This window comes from Pygocentrus nattereri, chromosome 23, assembly GCF_015220715.1.
Source record: "Pygocentrus nattereri isolate fPygNat1 chromosome 23, fPygNat1.pri, whole genome shotgun sequence".
Lineage (NCBI taxonomy): Eukaryota > Metazoa > Chordata > Actinopteri > Characiformes > Serrasalmidae > Pygocentrus > Pygocentrus nattereri.
Window position 1 is genome coordinate 3,906,333 of NC_051233.1, and position 18,816 is coordinate 3,925,148.

General features: G+C 40.5%; 1 protein-coding gene and 1 long non-coding RNA gene across 2 annotated transcripts; one reads left to right on the top strand and one right to left on the bottom strand.

Moving 5' to 3' along the window:
• Positions 1 to 7,338: 7,338 nt before the first annotated feature.
• LOC119262291 lies at positions 7,339 to 8,658 on the top strand. Its single transcript, XR_005129525.1, has 2 exons — positions 7,339 to 7,415; positions 8,331 to 8,658. It is a non-coding gene; the product is annotated as an uncharacterized LOC119262291 (long non-coding RNA).
• Positions 8,659 to 12,394: 3,736 nt separating this feature from the next.
• Positions 12,395 to 14,143, bottom strand: LOC108439157 (elastase-1-like). Its single transcript, XM_017717404.2, has 8 exons — positions 14,092 to 14,143; positions 13,878 to 13,975; positions 13,689 to 13,789; positions 13,476 to 13,601; positions 13,242 to 13,378; positions 12,929 to 13,074; positions 12,696 to 12,845; positions 12,395 to 12,562 (listed from the first exon to the last, which is right to left on the bottom strand). Exons 1-8 carry the CDS (start codon positions 14,129 to 14,131, stop codon positions 12,551 to 12,553), a joined length of 810 nt encoding a protein of 269 aa, XP_017572893.1. The 5' UTR covers positions 14,132 to 14,143; the 3' UTR covers positions 12,395 to 12,550.
• Between the last annotated feature and the right edge of the window lie 4,673 nt (positions 14,144 to 18,816).

Here is an 18,816-nt window from a genome sequence, read left to right on the forward strand (position 1 = left end):
TGTAACCATCTTTATATAGAGGTAGTCGTGTTCACAGGGGGGGATTCTCACTTCTCCCATTTCACCAATCTTTGCTCGCTAGCAGCTCAACATGAAGTCACAACATTTTGCACATAGAAAGAAAATGTACTGGTTCTTCTGGTAATAGAGATACAGGGTAAAACATTTTATTTGATCATAGTAATGTAAAAAAATCAGTCATTTTCTATTCAGTCAGTCGAATGGTCACTAATTGGTCTAACCCAATGGCTTATGGCTTAAGCATATTGACAATATGCATTAAGTGTACAACTGTGTACCAGAGCTAAAACCAGACTGTACACTCATACAACAATAACATAAGTAGACACGTACACATTGAGGTTGTTGTTAAACATTTTACGTCAAACTTTGCCAAAAACTGTTAGTGCCATTTTTGAAATACATCAATGATAATGAAAACAACAGTAGGAAAATTTGTTTGAGTTTGCCACTGCAATTGAAGTATGTTGTTATCACAGTAAAACAAAGCCTTGTTTTCTCAAGATTTCAAGAAAATTATTCTGTTGTCTCAGGAAAACAATGTTACGTTATGTTGAACAATAAGTTGCATAAAATTAATGTCTTTGGCTACCTTCTGAAGACCTCTTATTGGCCGTTTTAGCATCTGAAGTGGATGAAGGCATTGTTTATTTATTTTTGCATATGTTAACATGCCAAATGAAATTAGATCCCTCTTTTGCTGTGTTTCATCACTGATGTGGAGTTTCGCCAGGTAGAGTTCTTTGAGGAGCACAGCCGAAAATGGAACCCACCACGGCAGACCCGCAGGGCTATTTTTCCAATTGTGTATGATGCACTTTGGCCAATCGTTTCAGCGCGGCCAATAGGAGATCAGAAGGCAGGTCTGGTGGTTCCTTTCGCTACGTGGAAGGTCAGATTTATCCGAGAATGTTGCCCACTTTGCGAGCGTTGCGCACACCAGGAGTGGTGTGAAAGGGGTCCGAGTTCTAATGGAGCTGTGGTCTAAACAAAAAGTGGCCTCAAAGATCCAGAAAGAAAACCTATTTATAGAAAGAATCCTTTTTATAGTTGATTTACACTGTGAACACAAACTGAACTGAGGTCATTTGCAGTTGGTGCCCATCCAGGTTCACCTGAACAGAACTCAGTTTGATTCTTTTAAAATGAACTATATGTGAAACCACTGGATGTTTGGTTTCCATTGAAGCCTGATGACTGTCTTCCCAAAATCTTGCAGTAATCTGAAAGGATGTTTCCTGGAGTATGTAGGGTCGATGAAGATACTTTACACCTTTCCTTAAATGTAGAATATTTGTGGGATTGCTGACCCAATGATGCACTGGGTTGACTGTGGAGGGGTCTATGGTCTGATGCAGTGGCTCTAGAATTGTTCTGGATAACTGTTTAGTGTTTTTGCATCTCCAGCTCTGAAATTCAACCTTCAAGGACCATTCATTCAGCAGGTTCTGGCTCCTGAAAGACCTCCAGATACTAAAACTAGAGCTTGTTTAGGCCCAAACTGAAACTGAAACTTACTGATGTGAAGGAACATACCACAGTCTGCTCAAGCAGGTTTCAGACATTACAGCATTTGCTGGGAACATGATAAGAAAGAACAATGGGCCTCATTCACTAATATTTCTTTCTACATTTTTTTTCTCAAATGTGTTTTTTCAAGAAAGGCCCTAAGAAGACGTCCATGTGACATTCATGAGGTTTTCTTAAACAACAGAACTGTTTGCACATTTGTGCTCTTGGGCCCAAAATGTTGTTTCTATAAGTAGTTTTTTAAAGTAAAAACATTCCTTCAGTTTTTCTTGCATATAATGGGTCTGATAAAGATTTTTTTATAATACATGTGGAGTCCAGTTAGTGCTGGAACCTATCCCAGCAGTCATTGGGCAGAAGGCAGGATACACCCTGGACAGGTCGCCATCGCATGGCAGACAGACAGACACAGACAGTCACTCACACCCAGGGGCAATTTAGCTTGTCCAATTGGTCTGACTGCATGTCTTTGGACTGTGGGAGGAACCCGGAGAACCCGGAGGAAACCCACACAGACACAGGGAGAACATGCAAACTCCACACAGAGAGGACCCCGGTCGCCCGGCCGGGGAATCGAACCCAATCGAATCATTTTCTAAACTAACTAATGCTACCAGTGAAATATATTAGATGTTGACTGTTGCATGACATAACCGGTGGAGCAGTCAGCCTCTGGCCTCTAAAATTAAATACACATTAAATAATTTATGAGTTAGATTTCCAAAATTAACAAAGAAATAAAATGATTCTGAATTTTAAAAAAGCATGAATTGGCTAATTCCAGGTACACAAAACAAAATTGTTTAATTCACTTAAAATAGTCTAGCAGACTTTTATTAACCCTTTCATCATCATTACCTGTGTATCATGTCATTGTAAAGTGAGGAAAATGAGTTTGTTGCCTTGAAATATTGTGCAAGACAGGATTAACTGAGCATCCAATAAGAATAAAAACAATTTGGGCAGCTTTGTAACTAACATCCACCCATCCACCCATCCATCCATTTTCTAAGCCGCTTCTCCGTCAGGGTCGCGGGGGGATGCTGGAGCCTATCCCAGCAGTCTTCGGGCGGAAGGCAGGATACACCCTGGACAGGTCGCCAGTCCATCGCAGGGCAGACAGACAGACAGACAGACAGACACAGACAGTCACTCACACCCAGGGGCAATTTAGCATGTCCAATTGGCCTGACTGCATGTCTTTGGACTGTGGGAGGAAACCGGAGAACCCGGAGGAAACCCACGCAGACACGGGGAGAACATGCAAACTCCACACAGAGAGGACCCCGGTCACCCGGCCGGGGAATCGAACCCAGGCCCTCCTCGCTGTGAGGCGACAGCGCTACACACCACGCCACCGTGCCGCCCTGTAACTAACATTTTTATGCTAATGAATTATTAAATAATTGCAACATTCCTACCAAAAGCTTTCACTTTCACCATCAGTGCTACTACATGTCCTCACTGACAGTAAATGAAGTTAAATAGGTTTGTTTCCTGTTAACAAGAACCTTGTTATGGTTTAGGTGTTGTTCTGATTGTTATCAGGATGGATTCCCAGCAATCGTCTGTGTGCAGGTTTTAAATAAAAAGGCAAAGCATTTCTCTTTTCAGAGTACTGTATAGCAGTGGTCTTGATTTCATGCAGGAAAATGATGACTTTCTGCAGCTACATTACATTTTGCTTTTTATAAAAACTCTCATGTTCTTGGTGTGCAAAACGTCACGTCTACTCTTGGGATATTTATTTTCTAGTATTACTATGGCTCTATCAAAAAGTGTCTACTATCCATTAGAATCATTGGTTTAACAGAATGGTGAAAATTCTAATTTACAAGATGTTCCACTTCACCCAGATGTAGTCAATCATCTAAGCCATGTTTGCATTCCAGATTTTGTTTCTTTATTTTAGAACTGAAGCTACAACACAACTACTAAAAAAACATGAACACAGTAGACACCCAAATAGACTAAATTAGGGCTGGCATTTACAAAGTTTCTAATTCCTCTGTATTTCTGCCAATATTTGTTATAAACACCCATTTTAGCACTTCTCCTCCTGAGGTGGTTTGTCAGTAAATACCCTGCTGTCTCAGCGTTTGCCGATAGTTTTGTTCATTTGTGTAGCTCAAAGTAAGACGTACTGAGTCCTAAACCACTTTGATAAGCCTGCATAACCTTAATGGAGCACGGGAAGCCTTTATTTAACATATGCAAAAGTTTTGGTGATGTATTTTTGCAGAACTGATTTGGGGGATTCAGGTGATTGTTGAATTCCAGAGTCTGTTAGTAATGTTAGCCACACTGCTTTAGTTCTAAAGAGAATAACTTGCATTTCATTTGGACTCCAGATACACATTTTCTGAGACCACTTATCTTTCTGGAGCCTATCCCAGCAGTCATTGGGTGGAAGGCAGGTTACTCTCTGGACAGACTGCCAGTCCATCACAGGACAGACATATACATTCACTCACTCCTAGGTAAACTGTAAACAATTGTGACTGTGCTACTTTCTCCAAATCAGAGTGTTTTACATCAACCCGCTCTAAATGACTTAAGCATTTAATTCCCCTTTATTTTCACTCAGAAAATCAACAAAGCTTGTCACTTGGAATACAACACTGGATGTGGAAATGATGTGTGGGGGTCCCTAAGAAGACACAGTATACCCATCTATAAAGTACAAATGATCGAAAGCTATAGGACTGAAAGTAAGAACAGATTATCACATCATTGTATTGTTAACCTTTCTGAAAAAACAAACAAGCCTACTAAAGTTTTCCAAAGGGAACAAAAGCATTGAGCACCAACTCATGCCCCAGGGTGTACTTGTTTTATTTTCACTTTATTTTTTTCCTGGTTAGTGGACAGAAGTTGTTCTTCAGGTTACATTGCCTTGTTTAATCTTCACCACCAGCATCAATGTGACAGAGTCCTACAGACTTTTCCCACAGTCTTCTATTCTCTGAGTGCTCTTTGGGCCATTGAAGATTTTCTGCATTCTGAGTGAGAAAGTATACAAAAGTTTGGATTAATAAACATTTCAGTGCACAATCAGTACTTTTAACTAGATTTGACACATTGGGATAAAAACCAATATAAAATTATGCCACTACAGAGCCCTTGAGTGACAGATGATATATTAAACAAATCAAATCAAATTTATTTGTATAGCGCTTTTTAAAACAGATGTTGTCACAAAGCAGCTTCTAAAAAACAGTTTTAACGTGGATGTAAACCCCCCAGGTGAGCAAGCCAGGGGCGCCAGTGGCAAGGAGAACCTCCCTCAGAGCTGAGGAAGAAACCTTGGGAGGAACCAAGGCTCACAAGGGGGAACCCGTTTTCCTGTGGTCAGACTACCTACTAATGATTATACCAATAATACTACTACCCAGGTTTAATCTATTAAAATATAGCAGTACTGTGCTGTAGCAAGCGCCACCTCCTGCCTCGTTGCTTCCTTCCACAGCTCATCTTTGCGCTGCTGCTGGTCGATGAAGCTCTGGAGTGTTTGCCGAAGGTTAGCGATTTCCACAGCACTTCGGTCGGCTCCTTGTGCTGAGGACCGTTCACCTTCTTCCTCCTCACAGGTGTCCGGTTGGGCTTGTGTGACTGGGGGTTTCTTGGGAGCCATTGTCTCCTTGTAGTGGTCCCGGGAACTCTCAGCTTTACTGCCATTTACGTGCCCGGTGGGTTAAAAAAAAAAAAAGTCCACTGCCACCATTTGTGATAAAGCGTGGCCACAATTACCCCAAAAGAATAAAAATGGTACACCTTATGGGTAGTGTAGGGCAAGCAGCTAGACGCTTAAAAAAAAGGGCAGGAGTAGAGAAGTTCTTTTTAACCCGTCACCTTTTATTTTGCCCCAACGGTGTATTTACAAGCGCTTACAACACAACCTCAATCAACAGAGGTAATTAGACTGTGACTGCAAAGCCACATAAGTCTAGTCACACAAATAACCCTTACAAAACAGGTGTAGCCCTGCACTGCTGCCATAAGGGAAGAACCCCAAACTGTGGTTACAGAGCCGTATATACAGGTAGCTCCTCCCCCGAGCTATTCCATTCCCCCCACAGGTAGGAAAATAAACCATACATTTCCTATTTACACGTTGAAATGAATATGGCACAATATTATACGTGGCAGTCAAAATACAAGGCCAGTAAAACAGTAATCAATCACCATTATTTACAATGTTCACACCATTCACATTTCTCTTCGTATTTACAGGTTCTCACTCCCCTCCTCTACTACAGAGGGTGGACTCGCCCAGGTAAGTAAAAGCCCAGGAGTCACAATCAGTGCTCTTTTAGGACCTGAAGGTGAGTATGAGCAGTGCATGTTAAAACAGGTAAGTATGTCTACAGTCATTTATAGTGGTAACGTGTTAAGGGGTACCTTGCATCATTGCAAGTACCAATAAACAGTAGTGATGGGTTCAGCAACACTGATGCGTCGGCACATGTGCCGAGCTCCTAGAGCAAAACCCCGTGTTGGTGCACGTCTCGCTTTCAGCAAGTCACATGACCGATACAGGAACTGTTTCGAAATCACACTAACACGCCAAACTGTGTTTATAAGGAAGCACATCTGTCGCGATGCATCTGCCAAAAAAATCACTGAACTTTAGCAGTACGTCGTCTTTTTCATCCAAAACTATGGAACAGCCTCAAAGAAAAAGAAAGTTTTCTGCTGTGTGGGACCATTTTGATCTTGCATCGGAAAATCAGGTGTTTGTTTTAATTGCGTTGTCTCATCTGGTTCCTTTCAGATCCAAATTCATCTCAAATTGACTCAGTTTACTATTCATATTATGTTCTGCAGGTTAAATGTCGCATTTGTTTGACAGAACAGTCATATTTAAACAAATCCACCTCCTCAATGCTGAGGCATTATAGGGCCAAACATGAGAATGAAGGATAAACTCCGGTATACCACCATTATACAAATTACTCAGTTTTTTTTTTTTTTAATTAAATTTTATAAATGTATTCTTTACTTCATTTTTAACCATCAAGTGTCCAGGAAGCAGATGCTGGATGAGGCTCTGCTGAATTTTATCTTGATGGATTGCCAGCCCCTCAACATTCAGGCAGATGTTACAGGAGTGTAAAGTCCAGGACAACTAGACTGACCAACAGTTTCTATTCACAGGCCATCAGGCTGGTGAACACCTCACTAACTACCTCTTCCCCCCCTCCCAATCTGAACTGATTTAACCTTACACTCAACAACTGCACCTTACCTGCACTGTGCTGCTGCTGTTAGAACAACACTGTTTACATCTATTACTGTGTAATATTGCTTACTGTTTACTGTTTACATCTGTTTTCATCTGTCACTTGATGCAATTTATGAACAGCTGCTACACTTATGTGCACATACGCAGCTGTGTAGCTTTAATTTTATTTCAACTTTGCACATAATTTTTACTTTTTACTTTTACCTTTTACTACTGTTTTTTAGAGTTATTCTTATATTTTCTTTTTTTTATTCTCTTAAGAGTATATATGGTGAATGGAGGAACAGCAAAGTAAGAATTTCATTGTACAGTGCAACTGTCTGTTCTGCTGTGCACATGACAATAAAACTCTTGAATCTTGAATTGTGTAGAGTGAAGGGTTCAAGGAACTGGTTCAAGTCCTTGAGCCCTCATATGTTTTGCCAACCAAAAAGGTTTGTGAAATGGGAAATGATCTAAAGTAGTAGTTGATAAATCCAATTTATGTAATCTTTAATTTAAATGTATTTATTTATTTATTTTTGTTTTGACTCATTTTTAGACCGTCAAACAAATGGTGGCCAAAAAGTACGAGGAGGAATGTGAACGAGTGAAAATGGAAGTACAGCAAGCTGTGGCAGTGAGTATAACGGCTGACATGTGGACGTCTGTGAACATGTAGGCTTGCTTGGCTCTTACCGGTCACTACATTAATGAGAATTTGCAGTTGTGTACATCTGTGTTGGGAGTACAATACTTTCCACAAAGTCACACTGCTGACAATTTGGCCCAAGTCAAAAGAGCCATAATGGAGGACTGGGCCATAGCCAATAAAGTAAAGTGTCTGGTGACTGACGCAGCACCAAACATGATCGCATCCACTAGACAGCTCCAAATTCAGCACTCGATTTGAATTGCACATACTCTCAATTTATTAGTTAGAAAATCATGTGATCAGATCCCCACACTTACATCCATCAGGCACAAAGCTAGGCACATTGTCACATACTTCAGATCAAGCACTACAGCCAAGGAGAAGCTTGCTCAAGTGCAGCAACAGATGGGTCGACCAACCCTGAAACTTCTAAATGAGGTGCCAACACGCTGGATTGCAATGCTGTCAAGGCTGCATGATGAGAGGGAACCAGTGTGGGTTCTCTGGCCTCTCTAAAAATCATCCCGATGATGAGAGTGCTCTATCTTGCACTAGAGCGTAATGCTTCAAACCTGCACACAGGCAGCCATACACCTACATGAACACCTGAAGCGTCGAGTCACAGACACTGCTTCCAATCTGGAGTCATTAAGTGTGTTGACCCTAGCAAAACTTCTAGACCCCAGATTTAAATCACTCGGGTTCCACAGTTCCTCCAAGGGCAACGAGGCCATCAATAGACTGCGGTCCGAATGTGCATCTGTAATCGGACGCACAAATGAGCCCCAGCCTGGACCGTCTTCACAGCAGCTGTCTGCATCCACATCAGGCATGTTATTCAGCATTATGTTTGTTGTTGTTTGGACATCATGTACTTGAATGCCAATTTGTTGTTTTTAGATAACCTTTGGCACCATCTTGGTGTTGAAATAAGCAGACAAACCAAAAGTGCCACTGCTGATGCATCCAGGAGGTGCAGAAATACCTGGCAGAGGGCAATATTGCCAGGTCTCAGGATCCTATGATATACTGGCAGAAGCAAAAGACTATTTATCCGAATCTCTTCCAGCTGTCCTTACAATAACTTTGCACTCCAGCCTCATCTGTCCCGTGTGAGCGAGTGTTTTCTACAGCTGGAGAAGTTGTTTCAAAAAAGTGTAACAGACTAAAATTCAAAACGTTGGAAAAACTTTTTTTTTATTTTAATAAAAATTTGTGAAAAAAAGTCCACAAGCATCCTCATTCCACATTGTTACATGTTCACATTATTTATTGACTGTATCTAAGAATATCAGATTTTTTAAATGTAACTGAATATATGAAATACACAATAAAATACAATGACTTAAATCATATTTTGTATAGACTAGGTCATCAAATCAGTCCGTCAACTAGGTTGCCTGTAGGGATTTTTAAGGTCCAGTAGGTGTCAATATTCAGTGACACAGTATCGACACAGTATCAATACAGTTTCCCTATGGGTTGAAACGCTTCATGACGCCTCATCTACCCATCACTAATAAACAGTCTGTAACCTGCATAGCTTGACGACTCACCCCCTCATTCGCTGATTTGAATGGAGTTATGGAATAACTGAAGTTAGGAGAAAGACCATGCCTGAATTTCCTCCTTATCACTTCCAACATTTTATAAATGCTCTTCACTCACTGCTCCTTCTCAGACTTCCCCTTCTCCAGGCCTGTAGTAGATCTCCAAGAAACAGGGGTGTCAGCCTTCTGACAACCCTCAGAAGCTGATCTTTCAGCATTTTCCTTTGTTCAAAGTGTGGTCTGCATTCACATGAAAACTTTATAAATGTTGTTTTCAGTGATGTTGTGAATGTACCAGGTAGTAGGACAAAGACACCCCATGGACAAGATTTAAATTTTTTATTATTATTTTTTTTTATGTCATCCAATCATGGGGAGGTGTACTTAATATTTGAGAGAAATTCATCAGACTGACCTAGTCTAAGTTTCATGGGCTTAACATTTTGGCACTCCAGGACCAGGGTTGGAAACCTGTGTTCTACAATGAATAAGTCCACTCCTAAGCGGTTGAACAAACCTAGGTTGCAACTATAGCTTTACAGCCATCTTCATCCAGTTCAAACAGCAAATCAAAGAGATCATAAAGAAATCAAAGTGTCATTTCTCCACACCATAGACCCTTAGATGTTACAGACCCTAAATACTGTAGAAGATGCTAAGGAAGCTCCTCGAAATATTACATCACTGCCTCATCTTCTCTGCCCTCCTCACACTTCTCTCATTTTTTTGAACTATCCTTGTGTGAGTGCAAGGAAGCAAAAGTCTGTCAAATGATGAAGAGTCAGAAAACAATAAGCTGGAGAAAAGACTGAAGAGACCCCCACAGTCCGTGTGGGCTGCCCAAACGTAGTTAGTCTTTTTACAAAAAAGACTTATACATAACTAATGTGCATGTGATTGTCATGACTCAGACCATCTGCAGTAATAAAAGTAAGGACAACTGTTTTGGACAAACTGATTAGAATTATAGGCAATAAGTGGAAAATCGCTTTTGTGACCACTAGGGGGCACTATGAGTACTTTGTAACGCCTTTTGGCCTTTCTATCGCCCCTTCCATTTTCCAAACTTTTATTAATGATGTTCTAAGGGACATGATAGGGGAATTTGCTATAGCACATTTTGATGACTTCAAGACTCATGTAAAACATGTTCATTCTGTCCTAGAAATGCTTCTAGAAAACAATCCGTTTGTAAAAGATGAGAAGTGTGAGTTCCATTTGCAATCAGTAGCTTTTCTGGGTTATGTCTTTAGCTCCAATGGGGTGGTGATGGATGACCAAAAGGCAGAAACAGTAGTGAATTGTCCTACTCCTACATTTGTGAAAGAGCTACAAAGATTCCTTGGGTTTGGAAATTTTTATCAATGATTTATCCTAAATTTTAGAAGTTTGCCTGTCCCCCTGAACACATTACTCAAGGGTAATCCAAGAAAATTGACCTGGATTCAGCAGGCTGATGAAGCTTTTCTAAAATTAAAAGAAACATGTACTTCTGCTCCTACTGATGTCCCTGAACCATTTATAGTAAAAGTAGATGCTTCCGAGATTGTAATCGGATTATGGGATAGGAGACCATGAGTTGCTGGCAGTTAAGCTCACAATAGAGGAACGTAGGCGTTCTTATTACATTACATTAACGGCATTTGGCTGACGCTCTTATCCAGAGCGACTTACAATTTGATCATTTTACACAATTGACCTAACTGCATGTCTTTTGGACTGTGGGAGGAAACCGGAGAACCCGGAGGAAACCCACGCAGACACGGGGAGAACATGCAAACTCCACACAGAGAGGACCCCGGTCACCCGGCTGGGGGAATCGAACCCAGGCCCTCCTTGCTGTGAGGCGACAGCGCTACCCACCACGCCACCGTGCCGCCACACAATTGAGGGACCATAAGCATCTGAAATATTTGTGCCAAGCTAGATGGTCTCTCTTCTTTTCAAAATTCCAGTTTGGTATTACTTATTGTGCTGGATCTAGAAATACTACAGCCAATGCGCTTTCTAGAATGCATCTTGATGACATATTAGAGACAGATCAGTCAGAGAATGAACCCATTCTTCCTCCTCATGTGAAAATAGCATCTATGTATTAAGAGATTGATGATGAGGTCAAAAGGGCATTAAAAAATAGCCAGGACCCAATCAGTGTCCCTCTGAAAAGCTGTATGTCCTAAGCCAGTTCTGCAATGGACTCATTACAGGGGCACATTCCTCTTTCACCTCAAGTCATCCCTGTGAAAAAACCCACTCAGCAGTTATTGGCCAACCGTTATTGTTGGGAGAGCATGAATAAGAACGTTCATTCATTTGTATCCACCTGTTCTACATATTCCCAGTGTAAAACTCCCAAGACATTGCTGGTAAACTCATTCCTTCACCTCTGCCCCTCGACCCTGATCCCGCATAGTCATAGACTTCATCACCGATCTCTTTGAATCTCAATGGTCTACCACCATCCTTACTGTGGTTGATAGATTTTCACGTGGTGTACGATTCATCCCTTTTCCAGCACTCCCTGCTGCTTTTCAGAGGCAGAGACTTTATTCAATCAGATTTTTTTATTATTTTGGCATTCCAGCTGATGATCTATCTGATAGAGGTCCTTAGTTTACTTAAACCTGGTCAGTGTTTTTTGAAAACGTAGAGGTCTATATCAGCTTAACATCTGGCTATCATCCACCATGTAATGGAGAGTGTGAATGTATTATTCAGGAGTTCAGGAAAATTCCTAGGATTGTTTTCTTTCAATAACCTTCAATATTTCCTGATCAATATTTCTCTTGTGGGCAGAGGTAGCCAAAAAGTCACTGATCAGCTCAGCGATAGGACTGACCCCTTTTCAATGCATTCTGGGATATATCAACCTCTCATAATGCCTTGGTCAGGTGTGACAATGGAGGTTCCAGCTGGCGACACCTGGATGTCATATAGCGAGAAGCGAGAAAGTCTGGGAAGACACACGTCAGTTGAGGCAGACACCTGAGAAGCAAGCCAGTCTTGAAGTTTTTATCCAGAATTGATTGTCTCTATGAGATGAATCTAATAATTTATGAGCGCTGTTATTTCCACCAAACATTTAGTTTAATTTAAAAGAGGTGGTTTCTGAATGTTTGGAGACCTTAGGTGATGTCCCACCCCAAACGTCTCCCTTTTTTCTGCAAGTATACAAAAGAAAATCATACATAAATGATAAAATCTGTAGACTTGTGGTATATTGATTTCAGCAGTACAGGGCCCCCTGGTGGCTCGGGGGTTCTAAGCTACTTGTACCACTTATTGTATGAAAAATGCAGGATGAACCCAGGTATCAGAGTCAACGTGCATAATCAGAACCTCTTGCATTTAGAGTTCTGTTCATGTTCTGTTCAACACAGCAATACACCTCAAAGAATGACATAATAAGACACGTTCTTTGGACTTCAAACTTTATTGATTTAAGTTGTGGGTAACACACTGATTAGAATTGAATAGGTAAAGATCGGTCAATTCAAAATTTCAAAACTGTTTGTAGAACTTCTTCGTCTCCTTCTCAGGAGAATGTACCATTCTTTGGTTATGTTCCATTTACCCTGTGATCTGATAGAAAAATGAAAACATAACGTGATTTAATCAGAAGTATTGACTGTTTGCCATTGTTGCAGAAATTGTACAACTAATGTAAAATAAATATTTTACAATAAACATCATCAAAAATGTATTATATACTTACACCCTGCATCCAGGAGAGGTAGGCAGACACGCGAGTGAAGACGGTGGGTTTCCTGATGGTGTTACAACCACCAGAGTACACAAAGCTGGTGAGTCCATGGACTACATACCTGCCACCAACCACACAGTTCAGGGGACCACCACCATCACCCTACAGTGAGACATCATGAGATTAGCGCTTCTTTCACAGAAATACAATAGGTAACTGTATCGAGAAAAAGACGCAGCTCTTACACTGCAACCAGCAGCAGTTCCTGCACCGCCAGCGCAGATCATGGAGGTTTTGACAACAGCGCCCCACCAGGTGCTGCTGCTGCAGGTGGCGTAGTCGACTGAAGGCAGTGAAGCCTGTCTCAGCTGAGCAGAGAGAAAACCTCCATCTGAGAGAGACAGAAAGGGAGGAGACCGGTTTAAACTCATAACCTGAGCCTTCAAGTGGCAACAAAAACAGAAGACCAGGGCTTCAATGAACCAAGGCTTGCTATCATGAAGGGAAGTAGAGATATCATGATTTTCAGTGTTATTAAGAGACTGAGTTGTCGCTCACTCTGTGTGACGCCCCAGCCGGTGACATAGCAGGCTGTGTTGCCTGCGAGGACCTGGTTAAGAGGAGGCAGAGTAGCCAGCTGCACGTAAGCATTTAGGATGGCATCAGAGGTGAGGCGGATCAGGGCAATGTCGTTCCTGAGGTAAGAAGAGGAACATCAGGCACACTAAGCAGTAAATGACTTCTCATTTTGATCTAATCAACACAGCTCAAATAATCAAGAAACAAACATACCCAGCTGCCAGATCACGCCTCCAGCTAGGGTGGATGTAGATGGCACTGATTCCAATGTACTGCTCCTTGCCGCTCTCAGGTACAGCCAGATCGTGATCACCAAGAACAACGACAGACACCCCAGTGCTAAATTGGAGAACAAAAAAGAGAACAACTGTTCAGTTTGTGAAACTTAAGACTGTTGATTATGAGTGGTTGCAAATGCTTGCTTACCCATCGACACACTGAGCAGCAGTCAGCACCCAGTTCTTTTTCACCAGCACTCCTCCACAGTAGTGGTTGTAGCATGTTCCACTCTGAATTCGCAGGGAGACCTGTGCAAATGAACATGAGAGATACATTACTTGGAAGAGTGTTTTTAAGCATCTGCAAGGCCTACATTTCATAAATCATGGTATTTACCTGCCAGGGCCAAGCATTGGGAATGCTTACTGATCCACCAATCACTCTGGTCTGCCCTTGTCCAGTTTGATTTAAGGGGATGGGAGACTGACCCAGCACTGTCATCATAGAGGAAACACAAGTTAGCCAAACCAGGTTAAGACAAATAAACAATTCAATCAGGTTTGATAGACAAGCAGTTAAAATAAATTAATCCTGTTCAGTCAGGACTTACCAAGTGCTGCCAAGGTGGTGAAGCAGAGGATTCTCAGCATCTTTGCAGATGTTCAGATTGATGTGCAGAGCAACAAGTTGTGAAGCCTTTTATACAGTTAGGAGCCAGCATCATTGGGTGGGGTTGGATACACTTGAGTACATTTGGCCAATGGCCAAGGATCATGCGACTTTTTAACAGGTATTTGAGAAATGTCCTTGCACATGCACATTTAATCAACTTTTGGGAAACCGAAGTTGTCTAGGCAGTGGGGGCAGCTGTTCTGGAAACTCAAGTGAAACTGTTTTTAACAACTGCCAGAATCAAAGATCCCTTTCTTAATTTTCCAAAATTTATGCAATGACAGTAGCATAGCTCAATATTACAACCCCAATTCCAATGAAGTTGGGACGTTGTGTACAACATAAATAAAAACAGAATATGATGATTTGCAAATCCTTTTCGAATTATATTCAATTGAATACACTACAAAGACGAGATATTTAATGTTCAAACGGATAAACTTTATTGTTTTTTGCAAATATTCACTTATTTTGAATTTGATGCCTGCAACATGTTACAAAGAAGTTGGGACAGGAGCAACAAAGTTTCAAAGTCAGCTTTGAAAGTTGAGGAATGCTCAAAAAACACCTGTTTGGAACGTTCCACAGGTGAACAGGTTAATTACAGGTGAGTGTAATAATTGGGTATAAAGGGAGCGTCCCTGAAAGGCTCAGTCATTCACAAGCAAGGACGGGGCGAGGTTCACCACTTTGTGAACAACTGCGTGAGCAAATAGTCCAACAGTTTAAGAACAACGTTTCTCAATGTGCAACTGCAAGGAATTTAGGGATTTCATCATCTACAGTCCATAATATCATCAAAAGATTCAGAGAATCTGGAGAAATCTCTGCAAGTAAGCGGCAAGTCAGAAAACCAACACTGAACGCTCGTGACCTTCGATCCCTCAGGCGGCACTGCATTAAAAACCCACATCATTCTGTAATGGATATTCCCACATAGGCTCAGGAACACTTCAGAAAACCACTGTCAGTGAACTCAGTTCGTCGCTCCATCTACAAGTGCAGGTTAAAACTCTGCCATGCAAAGCGAAGCCACATATCAACACCACCCAGAAACACCGCCGGCTTCTCTGGGCCGAGCTCATCTGAGATGGACTGACACAAAGTGGAAAAGTGTCCTGTGGTCTGACGCGTCCACATTTCACACTGTTTCTGGAAATCATGGACGTCGTGTCCTCCGGGCCAAAGAGGAAAAGGACTGTCCGGATTGTTATCAGCGCAAAGTTCAAAAGCTAGCATCTCTGATGGTGTGGGGGTGTGTTAGTGCCCATGGCAGGGGTAACTTGCACATCTGTGAAGGCCCCATTAATGCTGAAAGGTACATACAGGTTTTGGAGCAACATCTGCTGCCATCCAAGCAGCGTCTTTTTCAGGGACGTACTGCTTATTTCAGCAAGACGATGCCAAGCCACATTCTGCACGTGTTACAACAGCGTGGCTTCGTAGTAAAAGAGTGCGGGTACTAGACTGGCCTGCCTGCAGTCCAGACCGGTCTCCCATTGAAAATGTGTGGCGCATTATGAAGCTCAAAATACAATGGAGACCCCGGACTGCTGAGCAGCTGAAGTTGTACATCAAGCAAGAATGGGAAAGAATTCCACCTTCAAAGCTTCAACAATTAGTGTCCTCAGTTCCCAAACGTTTATTGAGTGTTGTTAAAAGGGAAGGTGAGGTAACACAGTGGTAAACACGCCCCTGTCCCAACTTCTCTGGAACGTGTTGCAGTCATCAAATTCAAAATGAGTGAATATTTAAAAAAACAAAGTTTATCCGTTTGAACATTAAATATCTTGTCTTTGTAGTGTGTTCAATTAAATATGGATTGAAAAGGATTTGCAAATCATTGTATTCTGTTTTTATTCATGTTTTACACAACGTCCCAACTTCATTGGAATTGGGGTTGTAGGTTATCATTAGTATAACATGAGTTTTGCCTGGAGCACCACCACAGTTACATGTAATGGACCACTATAAGAAACCTTGGGAAACCTGGTCCCATCTCAGTGGTTGTGAACAAAAAGCAAATTACAGAAGCCATGAAGGGCCACAGATTTCTTATGTTTGTTGTAACCATCTTTATATAGAGGTAGTCGTGTTCACAGGGGGGGATTCTCACTTCTCCCATTTCACTCATCTTTGCTCGCTATCAGCTCAACATGAAGTCACAACATTTCACACATAGAAAGAAAATGTACTGGTTCGTCTGGTGATGGAGATACAGGGTAAAATATTTTATTTGATCATAGTAATTTAAAAAAATCAGTCATTTTCTATTCAGCCAGTCGAATGGTCAGAAGCCTGATGACTGTCTTCCCAAAATCTTGCAGTAATCTGAACGGATGTTTCCTGGAGTATGCAGGGCCAATGAAGATACTTTACACCTTTCCTTAAATGTAGAATATGTGTGGGGTTGCTGACCCAATGATGCACTGGGCTGACTGTGGAGGGGTCTATGTTCTGATGCAGTGGCTCTAGAATGGTTCTGGATAACTGTTTAGTGCTTTTGCGTCTCCAGCCCTGAAATTCATCAGCATTCAAGGACCATTCATTCAGCAGGTTCTGGCTCCTGAAAGAACTCCAGATATTCAAACTAGAGCTTGTTTAGGCCCAAACTGAAACTGAAATTTACTGATGTAAAGAAACATACCACAGTCTGCTCAAGCAGGTTTTTCAGAGATTACAGCTTTTGCTGGGAAAACGATAAGAAAGAACAATGGGCCTCATTCAATGGGACTCTAAGAAGTCCTAAGAAGACGTCAATGTGAGATTCATGATGTTTTCTTAAACAACAGAACTGTTTGCACCTTTGTGCTCTTGAGCCCAATATGTTGTTTGTATAAGTAGTTTATTAAAGTTAAAAACTTTTAAAAAAATTTAAAATTCAATTTTTCTTAAACTCACTGCTGAGGTCAATTATTTATCACTATATACATTAGAATAAAGTCGTATTCATAATTCAGATAAACAGAAAAACAATAAAAAGTAACAAGAATTTCTCGGGTCCCTATTTTTCCTTGACACCTTCACAGCCGCCACAGAGACTCGGTAATATCATCAATTACATCATGAGCTCAATTTACTGAAGCTCTGATTGGTCAAACCAGGAGTTGTTAATTAATATTCTATACATTTTGTTTATTGAAATATTAACAGTTTATTCAGTTTCATTTCACATATTTACAGGACTGTGCGAAAGTCTTAGGCACCCAAGACACATTTTTAAAATCTATTTATTTGTGAAGTTTGTGTTTCAGCAAATAAACACAAACTACACAAATAAATAGATTTTGAAAATTAAATTTCATGCTATTTTTGAAACGGCACCATGTTTACTCAGTAAAAACTTCAATGATGCAATTTATTAAACGACACAACCATTTAAAATCATAAGAGTGATTTGAGAGTAAACATTTTCAAATAAAGCGAGTGGCCTTCCTTTATCTAAACAAAACTTATGTTACTAGTAAAATATATTGGATGTTGACTGTTGCATGACATAACCGGCAGAGCGGTCAGCCTCTGGCCTCTAAAATTAAATACACATTAAATATTTTGAGTTAGATATCCAAAATGAACAAAGAAATAAAATTATTCTTAATAATAAAAAAAGGTGGATTAACTGGCTAATTCCAGTTACACAACACAAAAATGTTTTATTTAATTCACTTAAAATAGTCCAGCAGACTTTTCTTAACCCTTTCATCATCATTACATGTATATCATGTGCGCATGCCATGCATGCAGCCTGTTACAGTAGCTCTCGTTTCTGTTTTCCGTTCTTCTTTTTAACTTTAATTTATCTTTCTATCTTTTTATTTATTTGACGAGGCAACTAAGTGAAGCTGTGCCCTCTCAAAAATATTTCTGCAATGTCCCTCTGGGACCAATAAAGTATTCTGAGTCATTGGAATGTGAGGAAAATGAGTTTGTTGCCTTGAAATATTGTGCGAAACAGGATTAACTGAGCATCCAATAATAATAAAAAGAATTTGGGCAGCTTTGTAACTAACATTTTTATGCTAATTAATTATTAAATAATTGCAGCATTCCTACCAAAAGCTTTCACTATCAACATCAGTGCTACTACACGCCCTCACTGACAGTAAATGAAGTTAAATAGGTTTGTTTCCTGTTAACGAGAACTGTGTTGTGGTTTAGGTGTTGTTCTGATTGTTATCAGGATGGATTCCCAGCAATCGTCTGTCTGCAGATTTAAAAGAAAAAGGCAAAGCATTTCTTGACAGAAACCTTTGTGAATTATTTTTAGTAACCTTTCTGGGCTAAACCATCCTTTCATGAACAAATCAAGACAGTTTATGTACATCTGTGAAATATTTATGCAGAGGTTTGAACGTCTCTGGTCAAATTACTTAAAAATTACTTTAAAAACTTAAAAATAAAAACTACTTAAAAATTACAAATGATTTTTTATCTTAAAAACAGAATGAATGGATAAATGCATGATCATATATTAGCATGTATACCATTTTTTTATATCACCAGGTGCAGACGTGTGTCTCTGTAGAAGTTGTGTTCACTTATTTTCTCTGAGAATCAACAAGTCATGGAATCTGACCAGGGAAAACCAAACGTTTGCATATGACTGTATATTACTGCACAAAATGTCAGATACCAAATTTCATTTATTTAATATCCAATCAAA

Bases quoted from the DNA above. Each gene is read 5' to 3' on its own strand.
- LOC108439157 (XM_017717404.2), bottom strand. From the start codon at position 14,131: ATGCTGAGAATCCTCTGCTTCACCACCTTGGCAGCACTTG. The intron at 13,379-13,475 runs GTATGTTTGTTT...TTCTTACCTCAG, and splicing joins AGGCGTGATCTGGCAGCTGG to GAACGACATTGCCCTGATCC. The intron at 13,075-13,241 runs GTGAGCGACAAC...TGTCTCTCTCAG, and splicing joins CGGCTGGGGCGTCACACAGA to ATGGAGGTTTTCTCTCTGCT.